The sequence below is a fragment of the Thermobia domestica genome, chromosome 8, assembly GCF_964235325.1.
Source record: "Thermobia domestica chromosome 8, izTheDome1.hap1.1, whole genome shotgun sequence".
Taxonomy (NCBI): Eukaryota; Metazoa; Arthropoda; class Insecta; order Zygentoma; family Lepismatidae; genus Thermobia; species Thermobia domestica.
In genome coordinates, this window is record NC_137461.1 from 62,455,091 (window position 1) to 62,481,699 (window position 26,609).

General features: G+C 37.2%; 1 protein-coding gene across 2 annotated transcripts in view; it reads left to right on the forward strand.

The window, feature by feature from the left end:
- Positions 1-26,609, forward strand: part of LOC145692945 (uncharacterized) — a 125,119-nt gene that overhangs the window by 51,122 nt on the left and 47,388 nt on the right. For both annotated transcript variants that reach the window (XM_081768534.1, XM_081768535.1), the window contains exons 7-10: positions 5,617-6,747; positions 13,934-14,301; positions 17,387-18,448; positions 22,709-22,817. In XM_081768534.1, the coding sequence (XP_081624660.1) occupies positions 5,617-6,747; positions 13,934-14,301; positions 17,387-18,448; positions 22,709-22,817 (2,670 nt within the window). The remainder of the gene's footprint in view (positions 1-5,616; positions 6,748-13,933; positions 14,302-17,386; positions 18,449-22,708; positions 22,818-26,609) is intronic.

Here is a 26,609-nt window from a genome sequence, read left to right on the forward strand (position 1 = left end):
ATTGCGTGATTTCATTGTAGCAACTGAAACTCACAGCTGAGCTCCTCGAACCATTGCACTACAATGTAGGCTTTGTAAGAAGGAATGTTGTTCTGCTGAAAGATACCATTGCCAGCTGAAAACATGACCTACAGAGTGGGTATACACGATCAGCATTGACCTGCCGATACTTAGGAGGCATTATGGTGCCTTCTGTACTTACTACTGGGCCCATGGATAACTTTGCGAAAGTTCCCAAAATTATAGTGAAGTCACGACTGATCTGTGATCATCCTACTATAAACATGAGCAGCTGTTTCCGTGTAAGACGACAGATTCTGACCCGGCTATCGATGTGATGAAGACAGTATCGTGATTCATCGGACCATGCAACGTTGTTCTATTGCTTTGCTGTCCAATGACGAATGTTCTGCATGTGTCCATTCCAGTAGTTATCGATGATGCCGAGCAGTTAACATTGGTGTACTATGGAACACCGGTTGCGAAGGCTCATTATCTAAAATAGTGTACGCTGAAGTGTTCTCAGAACACACTCGTGCTTTGCCCACTGTTAAAATTTGCTATTAATTGTGCTACAGTTCGCACACTATTCTGTTGTACCAATCTCGACATTGTACGACGTCCAACATTTTTAATAAAGTGGCCGCCCCATGTCTTTTGGTTTGATACTGGTTTTACCATCCTTTTCCCATCTTTGGAAGATCCTAACCAGGACAGCTCGCCAACATCCGACAAGTTGTAGCGTTTCGGAGATGCTGGTTTGTAATCGCATGGCCGATCATAAAACTTGTCTATAATTCTCTGATATATCGCCGGCCTTCCTCATTCTGCACATAAGCATCACATCACGAACGAAGTCAATTGAGATCGCTGCCACCGTCTGGCGAGCTGCTCTGTTGTGCCCCGTAACTTATGTCAGCCCAATGACTTCGTTAAAACAAGTAAGGGGTGATCATAATGTTTTGGCTAGTTAGTGTATATATATATATATAAATTATTATTTATTAACAGAAGTAATACTTAAATTGAATTAAGATAGAAATGATTAAACTTCTTAGTAGTCCTGTGTAGGCAATGCTATTTCAACATCTATATTTCTTATACTTTGACTACCTTTAATCATAGTAGGCATCAACTTATGTCACATTTTGCACAAAATTGTTCACATTCTTAGTTGCAAGAGATATTTACCTTTGATATATAATTTCAATAATTTCCATTGTGTCGTTACTACAACTAAGCATGCGAAGAACTTATTGCAAAATATGACTTAAGGAAGTGTTTGATTCTGATGAAAGATACTCGATTAAACTAAACGACATATCGATGTTGAAATCCCATTCTCTATGCAGGAATATTAAAAATGTTAGTTATTTCTATATATATTACAATATGTTCCTTAGGTTCACTAAGTAATTAATATCAAGTAATTTAAGTAATGTAAGTCGAGTAACTTAAGTAGTGAAAGTAAACTACTCTTTCTTATACTCTAGGGAAAAGGGAAGTTCTAGGGAAAAGAAATAAAATGAAATAATATGACGCTTCAAATGAAATGTTCAATTAAGTACAGATGCGAGTTTTGGTCACGTTTCTGCTCTGATTTAAATCGATATCAATACAAACTCGAATTCTTGTGAAAATTCGTACAGTATCCAAACCATTTATGACATAGCACATAAAATAAGATTTTTAAAAAACATGTGTATATAGTATAAAAATAAATCGATGAAATTAAATATCGTGGATATGGCGATTCTTGCATTTTTAGCGTCCTACCACGGATCTCTTAGTTTAGTCGAGGCTCTCCTTCCGCAAGATTACCGCCTGGACCCAGATGGAAAAGCTTAACAGATTCAGATCTTCCAGAAATTAACAAAAGAGGTTCTCAGACGTCTTGGTATGCACCAATCGCAGCGCATTTCCATGAACTTCTCTTACAGTCAATTATTACTCCAGAGGAAAAAGCCAGGATTCTTGCTGCCTCATCTCTCCATGCTGGAGCTTGATTGAATGCAATAACTTCTCCACCATTAGGTCTTCATATGACTAATGAAGCCTTTCGAATCCCTGTTGCCTTAAGATTAGATTCAACTGTTTGTGAGCCACATCGCTGTCTAGCGTGCAGGGATCAAGTTAACCAACGTGGCCTGCATGGCGTTTCATACATGAAGAGAATGGGCAAACACGCCAGACACTCCTCTGTTAATGATATCATTTTACGAGCCCTTACCACAGCTGGAATTCGTTCCATACGTGAACCCGCGGGCTCTTGTTGTTCAGATGGCAAACGACCCGATGGCATGACATTAGTTCCTTGGATGAAAGTAGAGACTTTACATGTTAAGGTACATTTGCCCATTCAAGTCTCCCTTTAGCTGTTGCTAGTCGTCGAGAGATAGAAAAGCAAAGGAAATGCAAAGGGAATACCTCTTTGATAAATTTATTTTTGCTCCAGTTGTCATCGAGACTAGTGGTGCTTGGGGTCTAGAAGCCTTGATTTTATTAGAGAGGTAGGCAAACGTATTTCCATCGTTTCTAAAGATGTTCGTTCACCATTCTCCTAATTCAACGCATAGCTATTGCTATCCAACATGGCAACGTGTCGTCGGTTCTTGTCACGTTACCACATGGAAAGGAACTACGAGGGCTATCCAGAAAGTAGATTACGTTTTGGAATAAAAAATCAACAAAGTATAGGAAACAAATTTTATTATATACAGATGAAAGCCACACACAAATACTACTTTTCGACATAGTCACCATTCAAATTAAGGCATTTATCGTAGCGATGTACGAGCTTGGAAATTCCTTCGTCGAAAAATTCGGCCGCCTGCGACTTCAACCACTTCGTTACCTCTTCTTGCAGCTGTTCGTCGTCATCAAAACGCTGCATAGCCAGCCACTTCTTCATTGCTGGGAATAGGTGGAAATCGCTCGGTGCCAGGTCGGGACTGTACGGCGGATGAGGAAACAACTCCCACTGAAAAGATTCAAGAACTTCACGCGTGACATTTGCCGTGTGGGGCCGGGCGTTGTCGTGAATCAACAAGATCTTAGAGCTCAACATTCCTCTGCGCTTGTTTTGAATTGCTCTTCTGAGGTTTTGCAGAGTTTGGCAATACCTTTGAGCGTTTATTGTAGTGCCTCTTTCCAGGAAGTCCACCAAAATCACACCTTTTCTGTCCCAAAAAACAGTCGCCATCATCTTCCTTGCCGACATTGTTTGCATGCATTTCTTGGGTTTTTGGGGAGAACCTGTGTGCCCCCACTGCATTGATTGCAATTTCGTTTCACAGTTCACGTGTTTCACCCATGTTTCGTCACCAGTAACGATGCGATCGAGTAAAGAGTCACCATCCTTATTGTAGGCGTCCAAAAAGTGCAACGCTGCAGCCATTCGCTGATTTTTGTGGTCCTCTGTCAAGATTTTTGGAATCCATCTTGCACAAAACTTGTGGTAACCAAGCTTTTCGCTGATGATTTCGTGCAACAAACTTCGCGAAATTTGTGGAAAACTCAAAGAAAGTTCCGTTATTGTGAACTTTCGATTTTCACGGACTTCAACATCGACTTTTTCGACAAGTTCGGCAGTCACTTTGCTGGGTCTCCCACTTCGATCTTCGTCGTGAACATTGGTTCGGCCATTTTTAAATCTTATGACCCACTGTCGCACTCCACCTTCAGTGATAATGTTGTCCCCATACACTTCACACAGCTGCCGATAGATTTCTATCGGTTTACAGTTTTTTGCTGTCAGAAACCTTATTACTGCACGCACCTCGCAGCTCGCGGGATTTTCAATTAACGCAGACATTTCAAACCGTCACAGTATCTTAACGGAGCACAGCACGAACCTCTCACTAGCACGGCTAGATGCCGACTGAGCTGCGCAACGCTCTGACCCCAAGATGGCCGCGCTAGCCCCGCCCCTAGCGGACACAGACGAAAACGTAATCTACTTTCTGGATAGCCCTCGTAGATGAGGTGTTTCTTCTCAAACATAAAGGAAAATACTGAACATTTATACAACTGAACGACATACTATACAATTAAGGTCAATTACATCAATGAAACCGAAGGACGGCTTGGCTAATTTAATAATAACTAGCTGAACCTGCGCTCTCTCCACAGCGCATCATTTGTATATGAGCATAAATATCCTTCTCATTCCTCACAACATCTGTACATGTCCCTTTACAAGTACAAGTGAAAGAAGTCTTGAAAAAAAATCGGCAAGGCGTATCATAGAGGGGAGATTTTATCGATTATTTTTTTCTCAATATCTCGCACCGTTGCAAGATTTGAGCCTACTTCCGGCTGGAGTTTCTAATTCATGCATGACCAGTGTTTTCTTTTTCTTGCATGCAGTATGTAATAAGCAAATACATTACATACACAATTAATTATAATGGCAGCTATATATGGTGTTCATTGGGCAAAACACTCCAAAAATAAAGATCCATCTTAGACTGGAGAAATGGTTATCCTTCCTTTTTCATTATTATTTGGCCATAAAACAAACGCCTAATACATATGTAACCCCTATATACAACAGTGTGATGTTGGAATGTATAACGCGTAGGATATGATGCTTTAGTATTTTTTTTTAATTTCAACGCTTCCAGTGTACCCTAAAAAATGTAATAAAGAAATAATGGCCATTTTTTTTAAATATTCAATTAGAACTGGACAATCTACGCAAAATTTCCAATCGATCAGTGAAAACGTCATCTTTCTAGAGCCTGTAGTTTCCGAGATCTCATTGTTGAAAGGATTAACCACAAACATATAAACGTCCACAACATATAATTTAAAAGACCTCAGAAGATGGAAGCACAATTCATGTGCATTGATTTTAGAGAAGGCTTATTAAAATACAAAGGCTTTGAACAATAATTTTGTCATAAACTTTATGAAAAAGATCTAGTTAACTAATTTATTTAAAAGTACACATACTTAAAATGTTTGTGTGTCTGTTGAATGTGAAATCACATATAACCGCATATGAAAGAGTTGAAAGCCAAAGTTATAGGTTGGAGCTCAGGCGCTTTTAATTGCTATTGTAGCATGTTAATAGATATATAATAATTTATAAAGTAATTATCATACGTCCTGCTGACATATTATTTTTCAGTCATACCGTGATATATTAAAACTATAGACGTTCCCTTGGTGAGAATTTACAAATAGCTAACGCCTTTATATTTGTTCTTACTCATAGTGAACTCCTTCAACTGTGTTTAAACATGTTAATCTTTATAATTTTATTATTTTTGTGCTCTGTAATCATGTAGGAATGCACAAACAGGAAAATGAATGTTATAATAAAAAACATTTTATAATTCTGACTGAAACCCTGATCTGACTGAAGTTTTAATATTCAGTGTAAATAGTTGAATTTTTTGGTTGGTTCTAGAAGTAGATTATGGAGGTTTGTAATTAATACTGATACCACTTAATTTGCGTCTATTGTTGGTGTAGAGTCTTGAGAATATAAATATATAGTGGAGAGAAATATTTATAATTAATATAATTTTTTGTAATATTTTATGAAGTCACTAAAGAAGTTTATAAGTACGATTTCGTGCTTTGTATGATCTCATGTGTTTTTTTCAGATTGATCGAGGAACAGATCCTATGGATATTGAATCGGATTCTTCACCACAGGACCTCAGAACAAGGGACAGAAACCGGTTACTAGAACCAGGTTCAAGTCGAGACGTACTTCGTGTATCGAACCAAAATCAGAGACAGACAGATACTAGTACATCTCGAGGTGATAACACTAATGAGGATAGTGCATCAGGATCAGGGTTTAGAATGCAAGGAAGACTCTTCAACGACTTACTTTATTACGGGCGCAGGGTACAAAATGGTGATAGTAGTCGAGTACAAAATGCTGAACAGAGAAGGCGTGAAGGAAGAAACCCTAGTGACAATACGGGTAGGGATAGAGGATCTATTTTTGAGTGGGAACCAGGAGAAAGTCAGAGTAGTAGTAGCAGTAGTAACGAAGGCACTTCAGCATCACAGGGACAGGGACAGACTGTGCGTAATGCTGGACGATCTGTAACAACACATACAACAAGCGTTCATTTGTCTGGTCGCCCCGCAGTTTCGCATCGTGAAACGAATGATTCTCAGTCACATACACCTTCGGATGAAAGTAACCCAACTTACTCGCATAGGATTTCGTCTTTCCGTTGGCCGTCTTCCAGCATGAACCAACGAATTTCTGCGAATACCGGTGCAAATAGAAATGAATCTGAGGCTAATTGCAGCAATTGTGGTGCAAATGTAAACGTATCTTTAAAAACCAGCATTTACCATTCAGGCACTGGTATTACGTTAGCAACTCTTAATAGTGGTGATGGTGTTACCACTGCAGATAGTATTGGTGGATCGGCCAGTAGTAGTAGTAGTAATACTAGCAGTAGTTCTAGTGCTAATACTTTTCGTTCCGAGAAGAAACCATCTGCAAGAAGGTCTAAAAGGTCTAAGAGTAATAATACAGGAGCCAGAAGAAGAGATAGCCTTTCTGATAGTTCTAGTTCAGAATCAGAATCCGGTACGCAGCAGCCATATCATGTTGAAGGGAGCCCTGGAAGAACGCCGCGAATTACCATACAGCTAGAGCAAAACTCACGTGATACAAACATTACAGGCAGTCAGTCCGTCAGCTTGGGTACTCAAAATGCTTCTCCTCCGCCAAATGTGGACTCCGCTTCAGGCGGACTTAATGTGGAGGTAAGTACCGTAGTTTATGTTAGTTCCATCTTAATCCTCTATCTCTAGGCAATTTCGAATTAGTCCTGCATCAAAATATATGATATGCCAGCAGTGCATATTAACATTTTTCTCGTGATACGTGTACTGTGTATCATATACAGTTTATAATATTGATGGAAATTTATTTAAGAGTGCCTGGTAGGAATTCCCTGATCTGGCCTTAAGTTGACACACAAAAAGATGATGGTAGGTGGTTATCATCCCAGCATTGTGCTTGTGAGACCTTCCAAACGCGTTATACAGGGTGTTCAAAGAAGTACAATATTTACTCAGTAGCTATAACTTTCCAAATGCAAACAAAATCAGATACTCTGACAGGTACCGGTCACACAAATGCGGAATGTTTTCTTGTCTGAGACATGTACCATTCGCTGTATATGGTGCAATCAATTAAAATTCTTTGCAAACAATATCCGCGAAAGTACCAATGATATTCAGGTATCCCTTATATATAACGTAAAAGGATCCGTGATTAGTGTAAGAGCATTAATGCATCAGAAGCAGTAGTCTCCATATGCGTTAAAACCTTTATCGTATTGTCTGACCAATTTACGAATACCTTTGAAAGGTTTGCTTCGAACCATTGACGGATGGTGGCCTTCACCTCGTCATCTAAGTGAAACTTCCGACCTTAGAATGCCTTCTATAGAGAACCAAACATGTGAAAGTCACAAGATGAAAGAGCAGGACTTTAGAAAGGATGACGTAACATTTCCCAATTGTACCTTTGGAACTAGATCGGAACGTTGAATTGGTCCATGGCAATCAAAAACTGGATTAGATTTAAGTTTAGTATCCTGTTTAGCAGCGGAGCTATATGAGACGCGGACCTACATCTTAACGTAGGATCTGAACCACATGAGGTCGAGCCAGCAATCGAACCGGAGTCTCTTACGTCAGTGGCAATCAAAAAAACGGAACTATGACTTTTCCTGCAGACCTTTGTGACTTGAATTTCTTGGGGCGTTTCCATTCCATACTGGAAGATTTTGAACTTCGTTCAAAAGAATGGTGCCAGGATTTACCTGCAACAAGAACTTATCTCCTTCCAACTGTTAGTGCGACAAATGTTGAAGGAAGCACGCCATATGCTCCAACTTTTCTCTCTCTATCAACATCTCGGGAATCCAGAGCGCACTGACTTTGTGTGATACACGAAATGTTTCATAGTCTTCTAAGAATACCATTGCTTACGGTGAATTGCTCATACTATGATCGAATGCTTACGATCTATTCGCACGAATAGCTTCAGACATCTTTGCGCAATTTTCCTTATTTGCAACAAGGACTTGACTTGACCAGGATGGGAATAATCACGTCGTCTCCGAAACATGCTTGACCAATCGATTTTTTTTTACACACATGCGTGGCCATACACATCCTTCATCCGATGAAACACTTCAACTGGTTCGCTTGATTGAGGCACTGTATGATGGCACGTTGATATTGTTTGGACTAATTGTGGGTGCGAAAGCATCTTTCAATGGTTGTTCCTTTACTAAAGACATGGAACCATTGTTTCTGCTGTTAATAAACAAGAACATACACCACGATATACCACTACAACTACACATTCTTTTCATCACAGTATTGTAATGTTGATCAACCCTTATTGATGTTGGCGTAGTTGGGCAATGGTCGTAGCCGTGACCGTGCTAGCAGTTAGCCGTCGTCCCACCGTATCCAACCGTAGCTCACCGATATACAGGCCTGTGGACGAAAGTGTGACATCATCATCGGTAGGGCTTTCGTATTACAATGGAGAAAAGATTGAAAACGAATTATATATTGAAAACAGTTTTAACGATTTACATGAAATATGGTTATGAAACTTTTCTTGATACGAGACATCGATCTAACTTGGTCTCAACTTTCAAAAAACATATTCAGTGGCGTTTTTCGACGCATCAATTTGGGGACTGCCTCATTTGTATTACAAAAACAACAAAGAATGTTAACAAAATTTTCTCGTACCAGAAAACAATTTATGTATGGATCAGTTACCTGCAATTAGTTTAGTGGCGTTTTTGTGCGCTTCGTTTTAGGGGAAACTCAATAATATTTCAAAAAGAAGAAACTATTTACACGAAATTTTGCGCAAATGCGTTTTCGCGTACAAGAAAGCGTTTTAGCTGTTTAACGTTCCGCAAATTAGTTCAGTTTAGTTCTCGGAGCTTCATTTATGAGGGCGGAAAAATTTTAACTTAAAAGAGTTCTTACAATCATCATGAAATTTTGTAAAACTACCTTTTTCGAATACAATAGAGAGATTTGACTTAGTCTCAACTTTCGACAAAACTTGCTTAATGGTGTTTTCGAGCGCTTCATCTCGGAGACGCCTCATTCAGACTTCAAAAACAACAAAGGATCTTCAAGAAATTTTGTACAAATGTGTTGCAGCGTACAAAAAAGCGATTTAGTTATATAGCTCAGCTACCATAAATCACTTCAATGGAGCTTCCAAGTTCTTCAATTATATTTCAAATTGAATAAATTGTCTTCACGGTATTTTGCGTACATGCGATTTCGCGTACAAGAAAACGATTTAACTAAGACTCCCAAGTACCTCAAATTAGTCAATAGGCATTATTTGTAGGTAACAAAATTTCGAGTTCTTACAATCATCATAAAATTTTGTAAATAGGCCAGAACTGGTTCCACTTACTCAGAAGCTTCTTACATCTGCTAAGTCTGCTTACCGTAACTACAAAGCATACTTAGAAAACGTAAGAAAGGAGGAAGCTTAAAAGAAGTAAAGAAGAAAAGATGAAACAACAAACAAAGAGAGAAGTGATGGAGAAATTGACAAAGGAAGAAAGGGGCATGATGAAATTTTGGTCACTTTTTCATGTGCTTTTGGTCATTTTTTCGTGTGCTTTTCGTCACTTTTCAACTATTTACGAGAGACCAGACCACTATGTGCCCTGCAGCTGGAGAAGATGATTTTCATCCTTGGCAGGGATAACTTTCCCCGCTCTCTATATATAGTATACGTGTGTAATGACTGGGTTTATATATCGATGAAAATCATCTCCCTCTGCGAAAAATATTCAATTTGCACACTATCTCTACAGATACCAAAAAAAGAGCACTTACAGCTAGTGGTGTTGTATAAACAATTTAATGATTAGTAATTAACAACCTGTACTGTGATAAGTATTTAACAACCCCTGTGGTCTATGGTTAGTATCGTGACTTACTATTAATATGATTACTGTGTAATTATATTATATATTTGTATATAAGTATTATACTATAGTAATAATAAGTAGTTTGGTAGTAGTAGTACGTTGAATTAGCTTAGGTTCTGTTTTGTTAAATAATCGCGGACAGTATTTCATCACGGAAGGCAATCCGGGAGAATGCCAGTTACGGAACTTTACCCAAAGTGACTACCACAGGTTTGTGTGTATTTTCACATAAAAGCCATTCTTCTAAGTAACAACATTTATATCTTCCTGAAGTGAATTTGGAACACCGCATATTAAACACGATATTAGGTACTAAGAGTGTTTCTTGGTGAAAAATGAAGGATAGGTAATTAGTCAATTTGAAACCAGGTTTTATATCTGCATCCAACTTAATAAACGCCGCTAAGTCATTCAAGAAAGAAAGAAAAAAAAAAAAAAATCAAACTAAATACGTAATCGAAAGTTTAAATAACCATGATACAGTTGATATACTACATTAAGGCTGCTTTTAAACCATTTACATGTAATTTTAAAATGGCAAATTTCCCAAGTGCATTTACATAATTGAGTACAGGTATTGTACAAGGTATAGCTGTTTGCACTATTCATAATGTATGTTATGCACTAAAAAAATCTGCACAAATTCTTGGCAGTGTTTCATTGTGCACACCCCTTGAAAATAGATTTTTTGTAGGTGTATGGATGTATTCAACTTAGTTAAATATGCAAATGTCTCAAGTTATTAATATGTGTAACTAAATTAGTGTTGCGTCACGCATCTTATCCATCTCCTATAAATTTTTCCACTTCTCTATTTCTTCCCAGAGAATGAAATCAGTTGTTAAAGTTTTATAACATTCGGTTTTGATATAATGTCGATTTCGAACAAAGTTTCGTTCTGCTGTCAGTATTCCTATTAGCCAGAATCAATATAATTTTCGTTCCGTCACATTGGGAAATAACTGTTATTATATAAATATCAGGAGGAATCATGTAAAATATAATTTAGCCTCATGTATCCGTTCAATGGGAATTCAGCTTCAGTTTGCTGCCCTTCCTATAACAAGACTGACTCGTAATTATCCTTTTGGTTAGATTAAGAGATGGTGCTGATCAAAACTACAAACGTTTTGTCTCCCAACTGTGATAGCCATAGTCGGTCCCTTAGATTTTTTTGTTGCATTTCATATGTATATATTCCATGAATCATCATCAAGAAGTAGTTATAGTGTAATGGTATTCTCTTCTATGGCTAGATGTAATAGCCGGAGATGCTTAGTATTGGCTGCTGCTTTGAAATTGATTTATTAAGAAGATAGATTGTAGCAATACATGTGTTCCGACACAACTTAACTGTCGGGATAGAAACGAGAGGCACCTAAGAGGTGCGGGATAACAATACCATATTTGTATGAAATGAAACACATGATAATTGGGGGCGTCTCCACCACTATTCTTAGGCGACTAGAACCACGAGCAAAATTAGACAAGGTAATGAATATGAATTTAGTGTTAAAACAATTTGAAAATAATCAATGCATTTTTCATTGAGAATTGGTTGCAATAAGGGCGTTAAGGAATAGATGGTAGAGCAAAGGAATAGCAACTAATTTTGAACAGTCTCACCCTCATTCGAAGTAGTTCCAATCTTCTCCTTTTTACTCGTAGATGATCTTTAGGCGCTGTCCTCAAAGTTCCTGTGACTTGCAGGTTGGGTTGTCCTAATGAAGCCCATGATGAAAACTTGTCCGACAGTCAACCATGGCATTGAATGCCGGACCTCAAAGGCAGGGAGACCCCGATCTGTCTCGCGTCGTGGTTGAGATCCAAAAGCCAAGATCGTGCTCTCTCAATTGCTTTTGACCTGACTGTCCTTCTGACGTCAGAATTAGATGATGGTGACACCACAGAGTTTCCTGAGCGTGGTCGATTACCCAAAACTGACATTGACCAAGTCCATATTTCTACATGTTGTCGACTAAACACACAGTTCTCAAACTTGCTCCTGAGATTGCTAACGTTGACAGCTAATGAACCAAAAGGAGACTCACCTGAGTCAAAGTACTTACTGCTATATTCATTACTTCCTTATTGTAACATCGTATCGTGGGTAGACGAACGAAATGGACAATGTCTTGCAGTAGCCTGACTATGAGGGGTCAGTGAGGTCGAACCAATTGAGAGAAGCAATTGATCTAACAAAGCAAATTAAAAGCGTCGCGTGTGAGACTGTTAAAGGGTAAAGGTTCTAAAGGTCGGTACCACTGTTTATTACAAATTACAAGTACAAAGACTTCCTCAATAACAGCAAAGCAATAGTTAATTTATCTTTCAATGTAAAGTTAGCTACCGACGTACAACAGAATATTGGTGTTAATAACATCAGGCAGTGAACCCTTGAAGGCTGGTTGGTTCTGTTGATGACTGATTGAATTTCCACATGAAATAAAGATGTCCTACTTTGTCCTTACTTCATATCTTGTAACACATGCATCCAATATATTCAATGCATAGGTGACTAGGGTGGTTAGTTTTCTTTTGTATTTATTCATTATTCTGGGACGCATATTATGTCAGTTAGGGGGTGATTAGATTGGATCAGTCCACATTAATTTCGTGGTTTATATATATATATATATATATATATATATATATATATATATATATATATATATATATATATATATATATAATGTGTTCTGTCAGTCTTAATAAGATTCCGTAGATGGCTACCCATAATACTATAATGAACAAAAACTCCATGTGAACGGTCCAGTTAAATAATGAAAGCCAAATAATGTAATTATTCTAATTTTATTGAATTGTGATTAATCAAATCGAATAATACATTCAGAATTTTGGTACAGACTAAAATTTTATGAGAACATAAACATGTATGAACATCAATGTGGAATACTGTTGTAATATATCTCTGATGAAATTATTACAATTTTCTTTGTCTTGGATATTTGGATTGAACTATCTTATGGCTTGTAATAGTGATATTATCTGAAAGCAATAAAAGCAATTATTCCAAATTAATATTATATTTTGAGTAGAATATTTGGTTGTATCATATATATATATATATATATCTATCTATATATATATATATATATATATATATATATATATATCTATCTATCTATATATATATATATATATATATATATAACGGCGAAATGAACAATTTGCTAAATCTCATTACTGATATACTACTTCAGAAAGAATCTGAAGTTTTCTTTTCGTGCATGGGTTAGACAAACTTTGCTATATATATATGTGTGTATTTAAAATTTGGCTTCATCTATTTGGGATTTATTAAACGATTTTGTTTTTTAGAAACAGAGCGTTTCAGAATTGGCAACTGCATCTAAAATTTGTGATTTTTTTTTCTTTTCGAGAAGTAGGGATTTACCTCTTAATTCAGCCAGAATATAAGTTACTCCGATACTATTTCATTTTTTTAAAATAATTTGTGAACATTTAGTCTAGTACAATATTGTTCATTTTTCTGAAGGGGCCACGGTGGCTCAGTTGTAGAGCGTTCACCTCTGGTGCATGGGGTCCTTGGTCCGATCTCAGTTCACGCCAAGTGAACTTTGTGGTGGACAAACACCGTGTACGTGGGTTTTCTTGGGGTACTCCCATTTCCTCCTGCTTCTTTCATTTCACCATTTCATTCATTTCTCATAATCGTAGTCTCCTTTAATCTAGCCGGCATAACCGTGGGACGTAAAATAACGATTTCATTTAATTTTTTCATCTTTCTGAAGACATAAGCCTGTTGTCAAAACATTCAACTGGCAAGAAGATAGTTTGAGAAGGAAAGTGCGTATTTATTTATTTTGTTTTATTCTTTTAAAATATAATATACTGATGTTTCCTCAAGTACCGTTATGCATAACAAGCGCGTTTACTTTTTATTCAAATTGTACTAATTAATATTTTAGGACGAAGACAATCGAACGCCTCCAAGTAGTTCTCCATTGGACCGTCGTGCCGACTCTACAGATGCCAATCGAAATAGTTCCTCGTCAGGATTCCACATACGTTCGCATTCTGATCTACCTCGTCCACCAGACAGATCGTCAACTTTATCTACGTCCCATCCATCAGCATTCCAACCACGGGCAGCATGGAATCAGAACCAGCCTTCAACTTCTCGGGAGCGCCAGCGAAGGAACACCGAGCACAACGTGTCTTCATCCACGGACTTACCTCATTCCTCTGAAAGACTGGACTCAAATTCTGATTTAGGAGTAAGATTCGGCATCCAACTGCTAAGTAGACATATTGACAACATGCAGCGTTTGTGCAGGTAAGTTGTGTGTCAGTACCTTTTTTTACAAAGCTGTTTATTGGACCACTTTTTTTAAGATTCACTTCTTGAACGTTTAATTGCACACACTAAACCCGGTGACAGTACAATATTTTCGCATAAGTTTTGCTTTAACTTATAGTTTTACTGTAAAATAAAATAAAATAATTGTTCTCTACTAACTTCGTGATTTAGTTTTGTTTCACATAGCGAAACTACGATAGGTATAAATAATTGATTGGATTTAAAAACATCTTACGAGGGGCTATCACAGAGTTCGTGCAATCACCTAGAAGAAATCCATCTGGACAACTCTGACACCATTATGGTATTAGTTCTTCTCTACGTAATCACGGTGCCTAACGACACATTTTTGCCAGCGATTCTTCACTTTGCGTAAGCCTGTTTTGTAAAAGTCTGAAACCGCAGTTCAACCTCAGAAATAACATCATCCCTACTGTCAAAGTGCGTCCTGTGAGTGGACGCTTCATTTCTGGGAAGAGAAAGAAGTCACATGGTGCTAGGTCTGGTGAGTATGTGGGTGGACCATTATTTCATATCCCAATTCCACAGCCTTCATCATGAATGCATGAGCGGAATGAGCTGGTGCATGTCTGCCAATAGCAGTACTCCTTTTGTGACCAATCCACGACGTTTCAACTTCGGTTCTTATAACTTGTCAAGTGATGAGAATAATAGGTACTAGTAATAGTTTGCCCGTGTGGCAGGTAATTGTTATGATGACTCCTTCATAGTCCTAGAAAACAGAAAGCATCACCTTGGCGGCAGACTTCTGCATTCGTGCCTTCTTATGAATGGGGAAGGAGGGGATTTCCTTTGTTTGCGCATTTCCTTTGTTTCTGGGTCAGAGATAAACCCAACTTCCATCCATTCGTTTCTAGTCTGCCGAAAAAGTCCTCTTCATCCATCTCGCAGCGATGTAACATTTCTCTTGCAGCGTCCTCACGATTTCTCTTCTGGAAAGGTGTGAGTAGTCTTGGCTCCCGTCGTGCTGACACTTTCTGAAGATGTAGCTGGTTGTGATTGATATTCGAGGCAGATGCATACTAATTACACACATGACACTTCACGCCTTTGGCGTGGGAGATCCGGACTCGATTCCCGACGGGAGCTCATGTGGTTCGGATTTCACGTTAATCATTAGGTCCCGTCTCATATAGCCTTGCTGCTGAAAGAGACGTTAAACTTAAAATCAACTCAACACTTCAGTGGTTATCCTCCTGTCTTCCATTATTATTATCTAACTTGCTTTGTCAAGGCAGCATCATCAGTGAAAGATGGTCTTCTTGATCTAGAGGCGTCCTCGGTAGCCATGTGTCCAGTTTGGAATTGCCATTTCAACTTGGATATCATCTCATAGGATGGACTCTCATTCCCGTAGACTTCTTTCTTCGTGTATCTGCTTTGCTGATTTTTTCCTGAAAGTGACGCTACGTGACTCAGGACCTTACTATAAAATGAATGTCCGAGGGAGTTCCTAGTTCGTCACCTTCTAGGTGATTGCACGAACATTTTGAAGCTTCGTCTTATAATGATAATAAAGTAATACCCGTAAATTAAATTTTAAAACCCATGCCTTTATAAAATACACAAAGTTTTTATTTTGTGTGTATATATATATATTCAACGTCACTTTTTTATTATTATTATTTGTAAGAGACATGCCAATAAACAAAAAATGTATTGACATGTTTACTGTGTTTACTGTTTTTGTTTATTTGTTGGAAAATGGTCTGGCTGGGAGATTTTTTTTGGCTGGTGAATACTTGCAAGCAAAATTTTTCAAGCCATATATAGATAGATAGATAGATAGAAACTGTGTATACTTTTGAGAGCAAACGCCCTAACAACGCTAGTCGACAAGTTCTCATAAGATCACCGAAGTCGTAAAGTGTTAGATTTGGCTAGTATCTTGATTGGGAAAATCAGATGAGTCGTTAGGACAATTGGAAAAACAATTGATAAGATGGTCTGCCCACACTTCCCCATTTTCGATCCTCTGGGCTGATCAGTTTATGTTTTATTGGACTTTGTGCTGAAGAATTTAGTATGCATGCTCTAAGAGGTTTCATGTAAATGTTTTCGTAAATGTTTGTACGTGATCCAGGGAGTTCGAATCCCCGTTGGAGCACAGGTTGAGTATTGAGTCAGCATCGTGAGGAAACTAAAGAAACTATTTGAATTAAATATAAACAGACTCTGATCTAGAAAGCAAGAAACAACGATGTAAGCCGATGCATTAGCGTACATTACTCAAATAAAAGTCGTTCCCGGACAAGGCTGTATGGGTTCACTATATTCGACATACATAAATGAACAAAATATACATATTTAGTAATACGTACGAAATTATGTAATATGAAATTAAACTTTGTACTGTAGTCTGTGACGTTATGTTGAATGTTTTTTACCTGATTGCTGTTACTCGTTCCCTATACTTATGACATATCTTAAAATTCTCTCAACATCCCAATAATGACTGACTCTTTCTAGTTAATTTTTTCCCTTTCAGTTTTTCTGAGGGTTTGTGGTATATTATTAAAGGAAGTATGGAAAGCAGATCCGAGTAGCAGCTATTTGTTTCGAAATCGTAGATTCTAATCATTGATTTCCTGCTTTTGTAATGTGAAACATAATTTTATATTGTATATTCATATGTCTTAGTCATGTTTACCATAGTAGTAAAAAATCGACAGGGGCTGAGTTTGATATATGCTTTCTTTCCGCAAAAGTTGAGCTACGCCGCTGTTTTTATGTAAAGTTGAGCTTTCTCATACGAATCGATTAATGGCAACTTGAAATATTTTGAAGTTTCTTTCATGCTGAATTTTCGACATGTATTTAGTCTAGACTTCTCTGTGATAGCTTTCGATTCAGTAGATAGTTGTTGTCGTTTGTAGAGTATTTGGGCAAAACTTCGTAAATATATTCATGATATTTATCACACACCATTTGTACCATCCCACTCTCATATATTTTGATCAAAATTACTATAGAGTATACACATTGAATATAAAGGTTTGGTTATTTCATTGTTAAACTAATATTAATTCTTATTTTGAAGGGCTCGTTTGGAGATACTTCAATTACAGCAAATCCGGAGAATGTGGGAAGACTTGCAGCGCCAGATTAGGTCCCTTCATGCAGCTGTACGGGAAAGTACCACAGCGTTGACGAATTCGAGGCGAAGTCGGCAACCGCCACAGTCATCATCAGAAACTGAGATGCAGGATGGAGATTTAAATAGAGTGCAAAATAGCTCCAATGAAGGCGCGGAAGAAAGAAATGAATCTAATGTGCAGATGAGTGTAAGTGAGATGTTAGAATTAGCTAGAATTAGCGGAAGTGAAGAGGAAGGCCCCTCAAGTCAAGAACAGAGCCGAGTGACCACTTCTGCTGTTCAAAACAATGCCAGCGGTAGTGATGCTGGTGGTGGTAATGGTGATATTAACAATGGCGTATGCGAACAAGTTCAAGTTACTGTCAGTTTGTCAGCGAGCAGTGAACAACTTTCACAAAATGAGCTAGCGCAAAGCTGTAGTAGTGAGTGTAATATTCCTAGTGCAAGTGGATTAAATGTAGACCAAAATCGTAGTAGTAAAAATGTTTCCTCTTCAGAAGTAACTCCTCCTGTGCGAAATGCTTCAACAGAGCAAACGACGAACAATACCGTAACGGAGCAAACTACGGACAACAGTTCTGTGAAAAATACTTCAACGGAACAAACCGATGTAGCTAGCCAAGAAACCAGTGAAACAGTGCAGTCACGTATCAGTGAATGTGGTGGCAACATATCACGGTCGGGTGGTGGGAATGCAATTGCTGATACGGAGGTGCAAGAGGGAGACCAAACGCCAAATCAAATTGACAGTGGCAGTGCAAGTGTATCCTCAGGAAATGACCAAAGTGTAAGCGTTACTCCGAATGATTTCCCATCTTCGTCAGGTGTGTCAACATATTCATCAACCAGCAGTGGTGATCATATATATGCTAAAACTAGTTCCAGTCAGTTTAAATGGCGGCTAAGTCGAAGATTCTCCCTTCGAAGACCTAGGTTGTTAGCAGGTTTGAGAGGAGCTAAGAAATGTGCTCAAGGAAATTCTGCCAATCAAAAAAGTACTCAGAGGTAAATATGAAAATATTTCGTTTTGCTTTATTGATATTTATTCCTTTATTAATGTCAATATCAATTTCAGTAGATATCGTACCATTCTTTTTATGTGCACGACGTGACTAGATCCAGTCTTAGCGACGTTTCATGTTTGTTTTCTCTTGTTTAACGATTCTGATGAAGCACAGCAGAAGAGCTTATTGCGTTGCGTGTAGAGAAGTCTAGAGAACCGGTTTGTTTGGGAGGGAGGTTTTACTGATTATTATTAATATTATTTGAAAATAACCTCAATTTTCACGTTTTTGTCTTTTTATGGTTTCTTATTCTACTGCAGCCTTTGTTTACCTGTAGAAATTGACAGAGTGCCTTTGCAACCTACAGTAGTTATGAGTCCAGGCTGACTATTTTGATTGGTTTTCAAACTGGCATTACATTATTTGCGTGCGATAGTAAATTATGCAACCTAATCAATTACCAATGATGATTTAATTACCGAACTACCTTATCAATGCCTAAAAGTCGTGTTTTTTTTTTATTTAATTATTTTTTTTTATTTGCCTAAGTTCAAACTGGCAGGGAAGAAACTACTACTATGAACAAAGAAGCAGATACGAAACCATTATTTTAGTATAAAATTAGCTTATATTTTGTTCTTCGTTAGAGAAACCCTTATTGTGAACTTCAGAGACTTGAAGGCCTAATTAATTGCAAAATTAAAGCCACAGGCATCCATTTTGGATATAATATTAGTTCGGTATTCACAGAATTTGTTTCTCTACTGATATATATATTGAAATTTCAGTATGCACAAATTGTAAATGATTATCCGTGGAACAAAATCTAATCATTGCATTTTCAGTAGAGAACCACTATGTCTACCAATTTGCCCTTTTCTTTTTCCTATCGAATGTCCAATTTTCTTCTATTCGTAATAATTTTTCCTTCACAATACAATACAGAATATATAAGATAGAATATGCTGTATTTTTTCATTAAGATACAGATTCGTAAAACCCAAAATTTTCATGAAAAAACGAAAAAAAACTGTTTCTATTTTTTTTTTTTTTTTTTTTTTCAGTACGCAGCTTTACGCTGCATAACCACTTCCTTTATCTAGAAAAGTGCTCTGAAATTATTATTATATTAGACTTCCAAATTGTGCTATGGATAAATGCCGAAAGTCTTAAAGAACGGCTACTATATTCGTCCATGTGTGTGTTTCTGTTGACAGGTTATCAGAGCAAAAAACGATAAAAGATATAGAGATTTTTTTTTCAATAGATTCAGCATTCCAAGAATAGGTTCTACTCTATTAACACTCTATTCAAACTGGAAGTGATTTCTGGTTTCTGCGTTTATCACCATAGAACAAAATTGGTAATAGTGACACTGTTTTCTGCAGTCGATCCAACGTCTCAAGAGAACATACCATTACCGCCCTACAATACTGCACTAAAACCGGAGGTGGTTGAAATTTACTTTTATTTCTGGTTTCAATAGCTACATGTTTCCATAGAGCAAAACAGCAAAAGATATCAAAAAGCTGTTTTTAGCATTTGATTCAGCGTCCCAGGAATATATGCTGTCTCCTCCGTTAACCTTCTGTTAAAATTGGAAGTGATACAAAATGAAACATTTGCAGTTTCAACGTTGATTGCTAAAGATCAGAAACGGCAATAGATAGCAACCACCTTTTTTTTTTTTCAGTTGATTTGCTGCGTCTCAAGAAAAACATACCATCAGTAGCCCCTAGTCAGCATACAACGGAAATAGGAAATGGTTCATAGTTACTACTAGTACTTCCAATTTCCATATTGATTTTCATAGGGCAAAACAGTAAGAGATCGAGAAGCGATTTTTTTTTTTTTTTTTTTTTTTTTTTTTAAATTTATTCAGTGCCCCAAGAATATGTTCCATGTCTTCTGTTAACCCTCTGTTCAAACCGAAAGTTGCAGAAATCAACCATTTCCGGTTTCAGCGTTATCGCCATGGAACATAAATGGCAACAGAAAATGATAAGCGTTTTTTTGCGGTCGATTCAGCGTCTCGAGTGAGCATAGAATTACCACCCGCAATACTCTACTGAAACCGGAAGTGATTGAAATGTACTAGTACTTACGGTTTCAATGTTTACAAGGATGTATCCAAAAGTTCCAGGACTGAATCTGTAAAATGAAAGTTTCTTATTTTTGAAGTTAAATTCCTCCATCACCTTCAAAGTACTTCCCTTTTGCATTAATACAGTGGTCCCAGCGTTTCTACCATGCTTGGAAGCATTTCTGGAAGTTCTTTTTTGGAATAGTGTCAAGTACCCGCTGCGATTCTTCTTAAATTTCTGGAATGGTGTCGAATCTTCGCCCCTTCATCCGAAGCTTCAGCTTGGGGAAAGAGAAAAGTCACAGGGGGCCAGGCCAGGTGAGTATGGTGGATGGGGAACCACTGTCATGTTGTTCTTAGCCAAAAACTGCTGTGGCCTTTTGCGACGCACATTTTCACGCAGCCTTCTTAGGACATCACAGTAGAAGTCTACATTGACCGTGCTTCCATGTGGGACAAATTCCCGGTGTACGATCCCCTCTTGGTCAAAGAAACAAATGAGCATCGTCTTCAATTTGCTTCTTTCCATGCGTGCCTTTTCGGGTCTTGGAGACCCAAGACTCTTCCATTGAGAATACTGCAGTTTAGTTTCTGGGTCGTAAGCATAAACGATGCTCTCATCGCCTGTAATGACGTTGACAAGAGGCGTGGGATCGTTTTTCACAACTTCCTTCAGTTCCTCACAGATCTGTATTCGACAGTCTTTTTGATCCTGGCTCAACACTCTGGCACCAACTTCGCTGCAATGTGATGCATGTTCAACTGTTCAGTGAGAATTCGCTGACAATTTCCATTCGCTGGGTTGTTGCCGTGCACGGTCTACCCGGTCGATCATCAGCAGCAGTTGATGTTCTGCCTTTCTTGAAACGTCCAACACCTTAAATGTTCGGCTACGGCTCATGCACGAATCACCAAAAGCGTGTTTCAACATTTCATAAGTTTCACTTCCAGTTTTACCCAATGCCACACAGAATTTGATGCACACCTTTTGTTTTTTAACTTCCGCCATAGCACCGAGATAAGAAAAATCGCAGACGGCTAATACAACACACACACAAAAAAAAAAACACGTGCAACATTCAAACGCTTCGACTTCAAACCACGCTACTCAGCACACTGGCTCACAAGAGACCACCGCAACACATCCTAGCGGAAAACTCGTGAATTGCAAGCGGTTTGCATGTTACGAGCACTGTCCTGGAATTTATGGATACGCCTATGTATTTGCGTAAAGCAGGAGCGGTAAAAAGATATCGAAAAGCTGTTTCTTGACACGTTCAGGGTCACGAAAATGAGCTTTGTATCGACTTTTATCAGTATGTTCAAACTGGAGGTGGTGAAAATATGCGATTTCCTATTTGTACACGGATCGCATAATAGATAAATGGAAATAGATGTCTACATACCATTACATAGCATAGATATACAGAAATAACATTTTTTAAAAAAAAATAAAGATTCAGTACCTCAAGAATATGTTTCATCTCTGATTTTATTATTCGTCTGCTGTAAACGGAAGTGATAAATATCAATCAGCACGTTAAAAGATAGAGAGCAATGGGTTTTTGATATGGATTCATCCCCCTACTATTGTAGTGCTGCCTACATATGTCAATATTGTACATACTGTATGTCAGCAGGTTTAAATTTCAACAAGCACACAAACCATGCTAACCTCTGTCAATGTAATTTCACTATACACTGTTATCCCACTTACCGTCTACCTAAGTACCCTTGAGGAATTGTTTAACGTACTCTCTGAACCTTAAAACCTTAGTACACCGTTCCTAGTCCAACTTGTGTAAATTGTTCTAACCATGAATAGCTTCGCATTTCAATGTAACTAATATTTTTAAATCAGGGGCAGTTCCATAAACAGTTAACTTGCTTCCTCATATGCCAACTCATTCATGGCCGTTTGAAATATATATAGTCAGCTTATCACTATTTTAACCTTTTAGGCTTCGATTCATAGACGACATATTAATGTGGACCCACTGCTAATCAATCTATCCGTGTGTTACTGTGTTTTAATTTGTAGCTTCCTTATTCGTATACATTGTATATACGGTTAATACTGATTACACTTAATAAATACCGACTGCTTATTAACCTACTCTGATTGTCTTTAAATCATGTAAATGGTTAAAATAGCTTACAAAGTTAATATCTTTTTAGTGTTAGGAGTTCTTCTTATCCTTGGTATGTACCATCAACCAATGTTGAAGACAACTCGCGTGATGCACGACCTAGAAGTAGTTCGCTACCAGGCGAAGGGAATAATGAGGTAAGTTAAGAAATAAAGGTACCTGCAAAAGCTAATTCTGTAATTCTATTCGATATTGATCACCAAATAGTAAGATCCGAATCAGTTACGAGCTAGGCGTCATTTATTTATTTATTTGAGTATAATCTATGAATTCACCTTTTTCTCCAAGACCACTTGACTTAGCTCGTCAGAAATAAACAAATAAATGTTTCATACAAGTATTCATTTTGTTTCGAATTAATTTTCCATCTGAAACATCATCGGGTTGGATCCAACCTCACGTTATTTCATGCCAGGGGCGTCATTTGTTGAGAGCTAGAAGGGAAGTGTCCCTTTGAGTTTGAGATACCCATACTTTTTTAAATCGATTTGTACTAATACAATAATATAAAATGTGAAATTCTTATGTCGGCGACTGCCTCCCCCTCTGCCCCGGCAGAATCTGAAATGACGCTACTACCTCATGCAGTCTAGAAGCGCCTGTACTTTCAATTAACCAATAACTGTTGGTTAATTATGGTTACAAATTTTGTACCATGCTCTCAATAAAAACCTCATTACTCGTACAATTAATCCAATCATGTCACTGTAATGTGTTCCTTCTTTTACATGATATGCTACTTTTTGAAAAATCTAGTTACAGCAAGTGCTACATTGAATCATATTTTTACGAACACATAAATAATAATAAAAATAGGATGTCTACTGATACTGGAAATACTTGAATTATACTGGAATTTAATTTTGATACTGGAAATACTGGAAATGTACTGGAATTTTGATCAACGTACTGGAAAAATTATGAAATATACAAATATTTTCATTCTTTATAATCTACCAGGGGCGTCTCCCCCTAAGTTCCAGAAACATGCTTTTTAATAACTTGTATACTAATACACTAATAAATAACATGAAACTCTTTTGTAGATGGCCATTGTTGCCCCTCTTTGCAAAATCTGAAATGACGCTACTGTAATCTACCCTGGATTTTTGAACTCCAAAAGTCCAGGGTAATAACAATATTGCATTATAACTACAATAAAATAATATACAATTAATTATTTATACAAGTTCTAATATAAATTAATAATACATTTATATATTACAAATAATGCTCTTGGCTCACTGTATCAGACCTCCGAGCAGGGTGTCTACGGGACATGAAAGTCATGAGTTAGGGTTGTTGGTCAACAGATCATGAAAGTAGTGAAATTGAATTTCAAGTCATGAAAAAAGTGATTTTATAGAACAATATTTATATGATACAGTACAGTTACTGAATAATAAATTGTGATTTACCCCAATGATCCGGTGTTAAGATCTTTCTCTTTTTTTTGGGGTTGCAGATAGTCACTAACTTCCCTGTTTCTAACAATACTGTTTTCAGTTTCCGTGTTCTTTTTCTTTCTTTTTTTCTTCAATACCTTACGTATAATAACAATGGATGCATTATATTATATACAATGCTTCAAGTACAGTATACAGGGCTGCAAATAGTCAGTAAAGTCAGTAAAAGTATGCCCAATAGTGGGGAACTGAGGGCTAGTTTTAATGCTTGGTGTGGATGTGGCACATTGCTTGTGTAAAGAATTCAGCGCTTTCGTGAGCAGCTATATACACCTAACAACAACACTCTTCTTTAATTTATTTTATTTTAAATTATTTTTTGTTGCCGGTCATATTAACTATTGAGTTTTGAAGAAATATTTTTTGAAGTCTACGAAGTACTTGTTGAAAGGTTTTTTGCCGTACACAATGTAGTACAAATTTTTGTGTACGTACTTCTTTGTTTTTATATTGTATATTAAAAAGGAGGCAAGGGGATTGGCCTAAGCAGCTGTGACTTACTCTGGGCTTCGATGATTGCACAGCATAACCTATTTATCGCGTTTGTTTGTCATTTAAAGATCGAATTTCAATTTTCACAGCTGCTTAGTGGGGAGAAGGTGGCCAATTTTAAAAGCAATTATTTGATTTGTTATTGTAGCCTAGCCTACTTCATATTTTAAATGAGAATTGATATCAGTAATGTCCAGCATTTCCACAATTTTAGTCAGTAAATTTTACCCTACAGCTAGCTTGCAGCCCTGAGTATATTATATATATAATATACTGCATCCATTGTTATTTATTTACTTACTTAAATTATTGTTTCACTTACCTGTTCAGAGACAATGAATAAAATAAGAGGAAAGACTTCTTTCAAAGATAAGCGAGAGAACAAAAATTCAAATTGGAATTGACTTCAGAGGTTAGAAAATGGTAAGTATAATGGGTAATGCTCTTTGTGGATGACAAGTTTTGATATTAGCAACATGGGATCCAGTTCGATCTCATGCCAAAAACAAAAAGCATATTGAAAGAGTAAATTCTTAAAGTTTGATCAAAAAACTGTTTCATATGGTACCTGCTAAGGAAGCAACTACGACTCTGTTCTTGTAAATGCTGCTGCATCAACTACAACTCTGTTCCGGTGAAAACTGAACTTCGTGAAGTGCGAACTTCAGTTGTTAATAACGAACATACTTGTGTTATTGATAACAGGATCACAACATTCAATATTTGTGTTATGCCTAGAAATATTCTTAACAATTTTATCATCAAAGATTAAGTTATTACTGCAGAAATATTGTGGGCAATTAATAAAGTTACGACCCTTCTTCTGCTAGAAGTTTGTCATTTGTAGTGATCTTTTTAAAGTGATGTTTCTCGGTGAAATTGCGAAGCAGTTTAAGATGCACAAGGATAAACTTGGATACCTTGGATACTTATATATGAACTGTGCCCGTACTTTCAAAAAGAATTGACAAACGTGGTTAAAGAGTGTCCTATCTTCTGTATTTCTTTTGATGAAAGTTTAAATGCTGTCGCTCAGAAAGGTCAAATGGATATAGTTTTAGATTTTGGGACGAACAAGATATCTTATGTCAACATTTTTAGGTCATGCTACTGCTGAGGATCTTCTGATGGCATTTTTGAAAACTTGAAAGACACTGGTTTGGATACGAAAAAGATGCTGCAAATATCAATGGACGGGCCGAATGTAAACCTGAAGTTGAACGACCTGAAGAAGTACGTAGATGATTCACCTTCAGATCCGAAGCTGTTGGACTTTGGTACGTGCTTCTTGCATACTATTTACGTTGCATTAAAACGGCAAATAACTCCGAATGGCACATTCACAGATTTTTGCGCTGTCTGTAGTACTTCTTCAAGAACTACCCACGTAGACATGCAGATTACAAACACATAACAGGGTCACATCTCTTTCCTATGAAGTTTTGCTCTATCAAATGGATCGAAAACTCAAAAGTTATTGAAAGAGCTATGGAAATGCTGTCACATATTAACCCTTATCATACCAAGGTAAGTTGATCAACGTTCCTAACCAGGGGGGGGGGGGGGGGGTCTCTAAGGGACCCCATGATTTTTTCACTCTATTTGTTTCATCGGTATTATTTTGATGCTTTTTCTTACTTTTTTCAATCTTAGGTTCGTAAGATCTTCAGTTTTATAATTCTAGAAAAAATGTATATATACATATATACAGTGTGTGTCAAAAAAGTGTACCCCTAATAATTAAACAAGAACGTCAGTACTACTGCATCAATATCGATCACCGTTTGTAAACTGTTATACCTCAACACTTAGTTTAGCCAGTTACTTTTAAGATATGTAAATAGTGGATTGGTACGTATATACGGGGTGTGTCAAAACGTATCTCAAGAAACACATCTGCAGCTTAAAACTTACAATATAAATTTTGATCATTTTTCATAGTTCCTTTATTTAGCGTTTCTTATACAAAAA